This window comes from Sceloporus occidentalis, unplaced genomic scaffold, assembly GCF_023333645.1.
Source record: "Sceloporus occidentalis isolate IW3139 unplaced genomic scaffold, rSceOcc1.0.p SCAF_28, whole genome shotgun sequence".
NCBI lineage: Eukaryota > Metazoa > Chordata > Lepidosauria > Squamata > Phrynosomatidae > Sceloporus > Sceloporus occidentalis.
The window spans coordinates 11676988-11687565 of NW_028317008.1; the positions used below are offsets into that span (position 1 = coordinate 11676988).

General features: G+C 42.4%; 1 protein-coding gene across 1 annotated transcript in view; it reads right to left on the reverse strand.

Moving 5' to 3' along the window:
- The window catches only part of LOC149299819 (netrin-4-like), a 54072-nt gene extending 43710 nt beyond the window's left edge, over positions 1-10362 (reverse strand). The window contains exon 1 of the mRNA XM_089486130.1: positions 9889-10362. Coding sequence (XP_089342256.1) covers positions 9889-10362 — 474 coding nt within the window. The remainder of the gene's footprint in view (positions 1-9888) is intronic.
- Positions 10363-10578: the final 216 nt, after the last annotated feature.

A 10578-nucleotide genomic window follows, 5' to 3' on the forward strand; every position in this document is an offset into this window, starting at 1 on the left:
AGCTAAGATATTTGTCCTGGAGTGTCACGGGGTCAGGTAGCAAAGGAGGATCCAACTATGCAGATATATAGATGTAGAGCAGTCCAGTAAACAGTCCGATCAAAGGGCAACGGCAAACAGCGAGGTCAAAACGTATCCGAGGTCAAGGCAGGGAGATCAGAAGCATAAACGGTATAAACAGGTCCGAGGTCAAGGCAGGCAGATCAGAAGCATAAACGGTATAAACAGGTCCGAGGTCAAGGCAGGCAGATCAGAAGCATAAACGGTATAAACAGGTCCAGGTCATAGGCAGGCAGCGCAGAGTCGTAGTCAAAAAACAGGCAAAGGTCGGTACACAAGGCAAAAGATAAATAACAAGGAACAGCACACCCAAAAAGCAATACACTTTGAACGGGTAAAGAAAAGGAAAACAAATGGCGTTTATATAGGAGAAGGTACTCACAACCAGGCCGCGGCGTGGCGTGCGTTGCGTGACGTCATCGCGGCCGCAGCAGACATCCGACCCGCGGTCCCGGCGGTATGAGGAGGTGACGCGCCTGCACGTCCTCGGCGTGCAGGCGCAATCACGAGCGAGGGTGTGGAGGCAGGACTACCCTGCCGGCGTCGGGTCGCGGCGGAGGCGGAGCCGCGACATCGACGTGACCGTACGGCGTCGGCGGCAGTGACGGGTGAGCCGCCGCGATCCCCTGAGGTACGCGCCACGGTGGCGCGTGTGACGCTCTGTCGACGTCGGGTCGCGGCGGGGGCGGAGCCGCGACCCCGACGTGTCCGCACGGCGTCAGCGGCAGGGATGAGTGAGGCGCCACGCGTGACATGGAGAAACTTTCCACTGTTGACTTCTTCACAATGAAAGCACATTTGCAATCTCTCCCGGCAAATCGCCCTTTAGTGAATAAACTCCACTGCAAGACCTAAACATTAACTGTGGCATTAGTTTATGTACCTAAGGCCCAACATTTTAGGGACTCCTTTATGGCTCCTTTATGCTTGGCCAATTTAATTCTATACATTCCTTTCTACCTTATATGATGGTTTATTAACTGATACAATGTTGACTTTAGCACAAGCTAGGTCATGGGCTTGAATTTAAAATGAGTAAAATACATACTTTCATATTCTGTCCTATCAAAGGTGTAAAGGCCAGCAAATCTTATAAATAAAGTTATAGTTTCCCACACATGGCCCCCACTCAAACACATGTTACATCATTTATTAAGCTGATTAAATATTAATATGTACCTAGTCATGCAAATCCGGTTGTTCATCCCCTACTCCCACTGTTTGCACTATAGATCTGATGATATTACAGAGGATTTGGGAGTTACATTTCTTTTGTATAATGACGTATCTATTTTGGGTTAACCAAGGTTAATGAGCAAAAATTTGCTTGCTTTAAAATCTCCACAATAATAAATGTCATTCGATATGGGATGTGATTCTGAAATTGCACAATAAGGAAAATGATGTTCCTGTTTAAAATATTTCAACTTCTTTTTAACAACAAATATTAATTAGGTAAGAGCGAAGGTCAGTTCACTATATTGACTCAAAACTTTCAAGATTTGCAAGACTGGAAGCAGCCTTTTATAATGTCCCATGACAAAACAAATAGAAATGTGTCTTTTATGTTACTGAAATCAAAAGCATAGGAAAGAGAGGGATTATGAGATTAGGAGATCTGAGTAGAAAGAATCAAAAAGATGTCCAGTCTTATTTTTTTCCTTATTCCTATTAAACTCCTGGTTTGCCAAAGTCCTTTGCGCGAATTCAAAATTTAAACTTCACTATTTGCTCATATCTATTAACGTTCTCTAATCTGATTTACACAGAAACCCTGTATTGTCTGTAACTCCAATTGGCACTTTTATTTTTAGATGATGTATCACTGAGAAACCTTGGAAGCCTTTCAATGCATTATTTCATGCTATCCTATCCTTAACATACATTTGCCAAATGCCTCATCCTCGCTATACTGGTGGTTATTGGCTTTGCGTTATGCCAGACATTAATACATATGATTTAGTTATTTAAGTATCTACAATTTAGACCACATGGGATCATTATAACCCGTGTTATAACCCGTGTTAATCTAGGTGACTTTCTGAACTTTAAGTAAAACGCTTCTGGTAGATGTCCCAAATGTTCACATGAGAGCAGCCGAGGAACCAATAACCCCCCAACACACCTTGCCAGCCTTAATTGCCAAATATTTTACTTTGAAACCCCAGTGAAAGCCCCACAGGGCACTAGTTTAAAAAGGAAGAAGTGTTATTCACATTTCTAGCATACACCCAGTATCAAACCATATCACAGGAATGTTAAACTGTAACTATCCGGGATATGTGAATTTATTCAGTTTGATAACATATCAGAGAAATATGGACGGCGAAAGGGTTCTCTGCATTGTTACATTGTGTAGTCTGCAGAAAATGCAAATTCCTGGACACTTGGACGCCACGTCAAGAAACCTTGGCAGAACCAATTTGTAAACACCAAGAGAAAAGCAGTTAATTCGGAGAAAACATTCTTAATTATTCTCTTTCAGTTCCAAGACAGAAGATTTATTTCACTCATGGAAGAAAATATACTTCTTTCCTCACTTCCATAAATCATGTTTTAACGATTAGAAATAGATGTATAAAAATCCCTTGGGACGTGTAATATAAGCGGTTAATGAAAAATAGGCAAAATATTTCCTTCTTCATACTTAAAATAAAACAAGGTCAAATTGTGGATTTTTATTATGATGGACATGTAAGGATAAGAAGTTTGGTGCCTCCAATGTTTAAATACAAGATAAGGAGCAAAAATATATTATTCTACCTTACAGATCTTAAGGAATATGAATATTGCTTAACACAGCTCCACTCAACACCAGCCATCCCAGCCCTCAAACTAAACTGATTTATTAAATATAAGCAGGACATGGTAATCTTTTTTAGGTTCCATTTATTAATTAAATTAATGTATTTTTTTTGGGGGGGGGGTAGCTGTTAAAATGCTATAGGAAAGAAGAATTCTAAAACTAAATCATAAAATGTGTCTAAAACTGACATTTTTGCTATGCTCCCAATCTCAAACAAGCCGTGTCTAATTGGGTTTATAAAAAAAAAACTGTTATGTCTCCTCTTGATTTATATCCGACACAATCTTCCCCTCATTTACTAAAAAAAGGCGGTAGAAAAAATTGCCCCCTAAACATAAATTACCAAATGCATGCCTTGTCTCATTCTAGTTCCTTCTAGGAGAAAAGTATAGTTAAAATGATACCATTTATTGGCTAACTGAGAGTTTGATTGCGAGCTTTCGAGACCAAGTTGTTAGGTCCCTTCCTCAGGCATTAATGAAGCTAACACAGACTTATCTAAATACAAAAGCACAATTCGCACGTTAACAAAGACTTTAGATAAACACAGAGGTATTGGGGAATTTGTTCAGCAGTAAATTAGTTGGACAGATCCAATGGCCAGATAAGGTTCAATCAAAGCATCGTTGGTCAGTTCACTCCCTGGTTAGAGGGGCCATAAAACCATTAGACATATGCCAGATCCATGAAGGTGTCAAATGTTCCCAGGAATAAGTTGTTTGTAGTAAATTCGAATTGTGGGAGGATTAATGGTTGGTGATGTTATAATGGGAGATGAATTCTCTGTCTCTGTTGAGGCCAGTAATTAGGGTATTAAAACGGTATATTAGTTTGATCTCCCATATCTTTCTCTCCCTCTGGGTGCGGAACGATCCCATCAGTACTGACAGCTTCACATCCTGAATGCTGTGTCCAGGCTGACAGAAGTGTTCTCCAACAGGTGTATCTACTTTTTTCTGTTTGATGGTATGTCTGTGGGAATTAAACCGTTTGTGTAATGCTTGGCCTGTTTCCCCCACGTACATCGCTGTTGGGCATCTAGCACACATGATGAGGTACACCACGTTAGATGATTTGCAGGTAAAGCAGCCATTGGTTTTGTGGTGTAAGTGTGAGCCGGGTATCTGTATTTCATCTGTGGGAAGGATGTGTGCACAGGTCTCACATCTCTTTTGTTGGCAGGGAGAGGTACCATTTGCTGTTCGCCTGTGAAGGGTGCTCCTCACTATACATTGTTTGAGATTGGGAGGTTGTTTGAATGAGAGCAGTGGGGGATGTGGGAATATCGTCCGAAGTCTTTCATCAGTGTGCAAGATTTCTTGTAGTTCCTTTGAGATCTTGCGCAGGGCTTCCATTTGTGGATTATAGGTGACCACTAATGGTACTCGATCTCTTTTTTGTGGCTGCTGGTATCTCAGGAGGTTTTCTCTGGGGATATTGATGGCTTTCTGTATTTGGGAGTCTGTGATTTTTGTACTGTACCCATGGTTTATGAATTCCTCCCTGAGATTCTGGAGGTGTTTATCTCTGTCCATAGGATCCGAACAGATGCGGTTATATCGAATAGCTTGACTGTAGATGATTGAGTTTTTGGTATGTCTGGGATGGAAGCTGTTGTGTTTCAGATAGGTTGGTCTATCTGTTGGTTTGCGGTAGAGTGAAGTCTGAATGGACTTGTTCTTTATGTAGATGGTAGTGTCCAGGAACTGGATGTTAGTGCGGGAGTAGCTCAGTTTCAGCTTTATAGTGGGATGAAAGGCATTGTAGCCTTCATGAAATCTGAGGAGTTCCTCTTCGCTACCAGTCCAGATGATTAGTATATCGTCGATGTAGCGGAGATATACCAGTGGTTTGTTGTGGCAGGTGGAGATGTAGTCCTCCTCCAGTCTGGCCATGAATAAATTGGCATATTGTGGTGCCATTCGTGTGCCCATTGCGGTCCCCATTTTTTGGAGATAAAAGTCCTGTCCAAATGTGAAGTAGTTGTGGTTGAGGATAAACTGTATTAGTTGTGTAATGGGTTCCATTCCTAGGTTCTCCTGTTCTAGGTATTTGCGGCAGGCTGCTATACCGTCACGATGGGGAATGTTGGTGTAGAGGGATTCTACATCCATGGTAGCAAGAATGGTGCCCTCAGGAACTGTGCCGATGTTGGTAAGTTTGTTGAGAAGATCGGTGGTGTCTTGGAGGTAACTGGGCAATCCCTTTACTAAGGGTTTAAGGATTTTTTCAACCCAGCCAGAAATATTTTCTGTAAGGGTTCCGACTCCTGAAATGATGGGTCTTCCAGGGTTTCCCTCTTTGTGTATTTTGGGGAGCATGTAGAATGAGCCCACTTTGGGGTCAGTTGGCACCAAGCCTTCCACCTGTTAGGCACTGACTTCTTTGGTCTTTAAAGTGGTCCTGTCACCTGATAAAATCTTACATTAATCACCAGGGCACAAAATGATCTGCTTGCAATACATGTGAAAAGTTGAAAAGGTCTGACTTTAAAATAGTTCTAGCTTTATAACTGCCACACACGTAAGGGTATATGAGAAGGGTAGTATACATGCCCTTTACGCCACTAGTATAATGCAGGGCTTGACAAATTTGTTGTGAATCTAGGCGCCAGCTAAAAAAGTTAGGAGCCAGGATTTTTTTTTAAACTAACAGTTGGTCAGGAGTGATCTGATCATCATCAGCCCACTTACTAAACTCACAGCGTTTGACCTGGAAGCACCCTGGACTTTCAGGTCAGTGCTGTTTTTTTTTTTAATACCGTATTTGCTCGATTATAAGATGAGGTTTTTTCCAGAGCAAATGCTCTGAAAAATACCCCTCGTCTTATAATCGGGGTCGTCTTATAATCAGACCTCAAATAGGTCTGACTATGAGACTAAGATTCAGATCCCCTGCAGCGATGCAGGGGACCTGGATCCTCCTGTGTTATGCCCCCCCCCCAACTTACCGGTGCTTCTGAGTCCCCGGTGCTTAGTCCGGGCAGCATGTAGAGCTCTACGCGATTCGCGGAAGTTGTCTACGCGAATCGAGTAGAGTTCTACATGCTGCCCGGAGTAAGCACCGGGGACTCAGATGCAGGGGACCTGGATCCTCCTGTGCTATGCCCCCCCCCACACTTACTTCTGAGTCCCCCGGTGCTTAGTCCGGGCAGTACGGGCAGTGTGTAAAGCTCTATGCGATTCGTGTAGACAACTTCCGCTCTACGCGAATCGCATAGAGCTTTAAACGCTGCCCGGACTAAGCACCGGGGGAGTCAGAAGCACCGGTAAGTTTGGAGGAGGGAGGGGGAGGGAGTGTTAAATGGGGGGCATAAGGCATTTCTGGAGGCAGAGTGCTTTGTAAAATGCCTTTTAACCCCCTTAATGCTACTCCTGAAATGCCCTATACCTCCCTATATGCCACTCTGCCCCATAATATGCCTTTAGACCCCCTAAATGCCAGAGTGGCACATAGGGGGTCAAAAGGCATATCATGGGACACAGTGGCATATAGAGGGCTAAAAGGAGTATCATGGGGCACAGTGGCATTTAGAGGGTTAAAAGGCATATCATGGGGCACAGTGGCATATATGGGGTATAAGGCATTTCTGGGGCAGAGTGGCAAGCCTGGGGGCAGATGTGCATAACTGGGGGGGCAGGTTGAAAAAAAGGAAATAAAAACAAAATATTTTTCCCAATCGTAGCTTTTACTAACAAACAATTGTTCACATAGTTTGCATGAATTAACATTTACTGGTAAAACTTTTTTCCTATAGGGTCGTCTTATATTCAGGCTTTTTCTTTTTTTTCATAAATTAATATTCAGATTTTGGGGGGTCGTCTTATAATCAGGGTCGTCTTATAATCGAAATTTTTTTTTTTTAACACTTTCAATGCTGATGTTCCATTGGAGCACAGCATTGACTGATATTTAGTCCCCACAAGCTTGTGGGGACAAATGTTAACCCCTGCAATGCCACAAATGTGTCATACACAATTGTGGAATTGAAGGGGTTAACGCTGCACTGTCGCTCTCATGTGGAGACTGAAGAACCCTCTCCCCCTGTCCCTGAAGCTGCCTCTGGGACGCAATAGCTGGTCTACAGACCAGCCATTGCAGGGGGAATGTCTCTCATGACTACTGTAGACTTCCATACCTGCAGGAATCATCAAAGGGCTTGTGGGGGCTCGTTTTTGCTGTTGCTGGTCTGCCTGGGCTTCCAGGCAGACCACCAGCAGCAGAGCCCCTTACAAAACGGGAATTAACCCCTAAAATGTATTGAAGGGGTTAACGCTGCACTGTAAATCTCAGGGAGCGATCAGGCAGCAGGGGGGTGTTGTGTCAGTCAACACTCAACCCCCTTTCCTGAAGCTGCCTGTGGCAGCTGAAAATGCGATTGCTGGTTTTCCTGCAATTGTGGTTTCAGCCTACAGGATCACTCCGTGGGAGTGATCTCAGGCTCAGGGGCGGGCTCGGAGTGGCTGTGCTGTCTGCCTCCTGGCAGCAGCGCCCCCGCAATCACAGGCTGACAAACACCTAGGCGCCGAATTCTGACCTGGCGCCTGGGATTTGTCGAGCCCTGGTATAATGAATCTCAGTTCTGGTCATTTGAAATTTAACGTTCCATTGAAAGTAATAAAAATGGCTTCCTGACTCCTTAGCTAGATGAAAGAAATCTTATTAATGTGGAGGGCCTTGTGTAATTCAGAAATATATTATGAGAGAGGCACTATTACATTTATTAAGCAATATTGTAATATTTAAGAGATTTTCTGGCACAAGGCACAAAAGACATTGACAGTCCCATCCACAACCAAATGTCATTGACCTATATGAACTGTAGAATGTACTTACTTTTCAAGATGCAGCATATATTGGACATTATAATGATGGCATTTTCACTTGATACAATACAGTATTACAGCTTGTTTTGACCAAGAAAACAAATTGTCAAAGAGTGCAATTTCAAGAAAGTAATTAATATATAGTACTGTTATATAGAGGATACCCAACTCAACATGGAAAAGAAATCCTTTTTGCAATGCTGCCTGTTATAAATAAACCTTTGTTCAGGGACAGTAAAGACCCATTCTGTATTATTATATGCACTCAGAAACAAGAATTATCTAATCTGCAGTTAATGCAGACAGCGTTCATCCTGAGATTGTCCTGTTATCTAATAGACAGCTCTCTTTGTAATAATATTGGCCTCCATCCCGATAAAATCTGGCTTGATAACCTCGTAGACAACTTCTGTAATATAATATGACTAATACCAGAAAAATTATGCTGACTTTGCAAGACTCCTTAGCCGAATGACTGCTTCTAATAATGTATTGTAAAAGGGCATCGATGGTAGTCAGATCTTTTTATCCCTTTGTTAATCATACTAGCTCAGACACAGGGCACAGATGCAGTATATGAAATGGTGAGATTGTTCAAAGAAGCAAAACTATTTATATTATAGTATAGTTTTTATATGAACTGAGAGTCAGAAAAGAAGCACGTAGTCGGAAACAGGTGTTTCAACAATAATAGTTGTGATGTTTTAGATCTATAAATTAACAATGTGAATATCTGTATGTGAAGTTCATCAACAGCTGCAGCTTCAGTGATGGTGCTGACCATGGTACTGAGCCTGGCAACAGGGTATGCAAAGCAAACACCCCTGACCATTACCTGTTTCGCAAACTAAAATATAATCTCAGAGAAGTTATGCTATCCATAGTTATAGTATATATGGTTAATGCAAAATAAAGCCTTGATAATTTGGAAGGTGGACCTACAAATATTAAGGAGTTTATTAGTGGGACACACTGTAGAAAAAATCATTCTATCTGAAGCCAGTTCCATCTCCATAAAGGGATACCAAAATATATATAGTTACAATGGAAAATAGTATGAAAAATGCTACATATTAGACTTGTGCATTCGGATTCCTGCAAAATGTAAAATTTAGCGAAATTTGCCAATTTTATTAATTTATAAGAATGTCCAAAAATGAGGAGGGATCCCAACGACACAAACGAAAACAATGCACATATCGGTGAATTTTCGTTTGCATTTCATTGTTTTTTTTACTCTCACTCAGGTTTTCACAAACACTCTCTCTCAATGTCACCCTACCTTCTTCGCCAACTGATTCTGTGTTCCCGTCTTCTATTATGCAGGTCCTCTTCTTGTTTTGCCTCTTCTTGTTATCTTCTTTCTTGGTCTCCTTCCCCCACTGTTTGCACCATTAACCTGGCATCCTGGAGTGTTTCTGCAACAGGGGGGAAGCTTGGCGCACACCATGGGGAGAGCCTTACCCCTGATTGAAGAAATGGGAGAGAGAGGCTGTCCCTGTGGTGCATACCCTGGCTACACCCTTGCGGAAGTTCAAGAGGCCGGAATATTGCAGACAGATTTGTGGAAAAAGAGAGGTGCAGAAATGCTTCTCTTTCTTTGCGCATCCCTCTACAATATTCTTGTTTCTTGCAGTGCTTTCACAAAAGGCTGGAGCCACAGCACACCCCACGAGACCCAACTCTTCCCATTTTTCCGCAAACTCTTCCCATTCCTCTGATCGAGCGAGAGGGTGTGCATGGAAGTGCTCTGGGAGGCCTAGTTAATACAGTAGACAGCAAGAAAAGGAGGACCAAGGAAGAAGAACAAGAAGAGGTAACACAAGAAGCGGAGCTGCAGAAAAAGAAGAAGGGGTCAAGAAGCACTTGGTGAAGAAGACAACATGAAGACAACAAAGTTTGTTTCCAAATGGAAAAGCCCTCCAAATTTGGTCCGTACTGAAAGGACAGGAAACAAAATTTGTTGTCTGAAAATAAAAGGTGCAAGAACAAAACCAGAAATTTGTCCAAATCATTTCTGGTCCATGTGCACAAGTCTACTACACAGCACCATAACCAAGAAATAAATAAAAAAATGTGGTGTGACTAAACAGAGGTGGAAGCACTTGACTTGTTGGCTTTGTGTATGAAAGTACTGTTTTGTATTTAGCCCAACATATTGTATGTATAATTAAAAATAATGCTAAAAACACCTACCTCTCCTCCACTACATGGAAAAGGCTGGGAGTATCGGGAGGTACAAAGAGCTCCTCTTTCTGTAACATCATCTGCAAGCTCAAAGGTGGCAGAACAGTTTGTGGAGAAGAATTTGTATGGTCGCCAGGAAAGGCCAAAATCTTGAGACCTCTCCAGAATCATGGCAGCAGGCCTAGGAGACTTGAACACCATGATTAAATGAGTGAAGTAAAACTTAGTTTCCAGATCCAGCTGTATGATCTCCCGCTGAGTATCCCTGGCCGACTGCCACCAAGTGCGGGGTATTTTGAACGTCGAGTCTGCCATGGCTGAAGGTGGGTGGGAAAGCCGTGGGAGCGCGGCATTGCATTTGTCACACTTTGGTTGTCTGCAGGTCTGGTCCGGATTCTCGCTATATGTGCAGTATAGTTCAGTGTTATTATGCCCACATGTTGTTTCTGTCCATAAGTTCCTGCCAATGGCGATGTTACCCATCCGAGGATTGCAAGCCCTTTCACAGTGAGACCCAGTTCTGACCATACTGCTTAGTCCTACAATGAAACCGATTAAACAAAAATAGTTATTTTCAAGACATGCAATTAAATTTTTACAAACATTTTCAGTGTAAGCAATCAAAGAGAGGTCCTAAAATATAATCCCTTTCATATATCACATTCTCTCCTTGAACCTCATTACAATGGCTGTACTAAA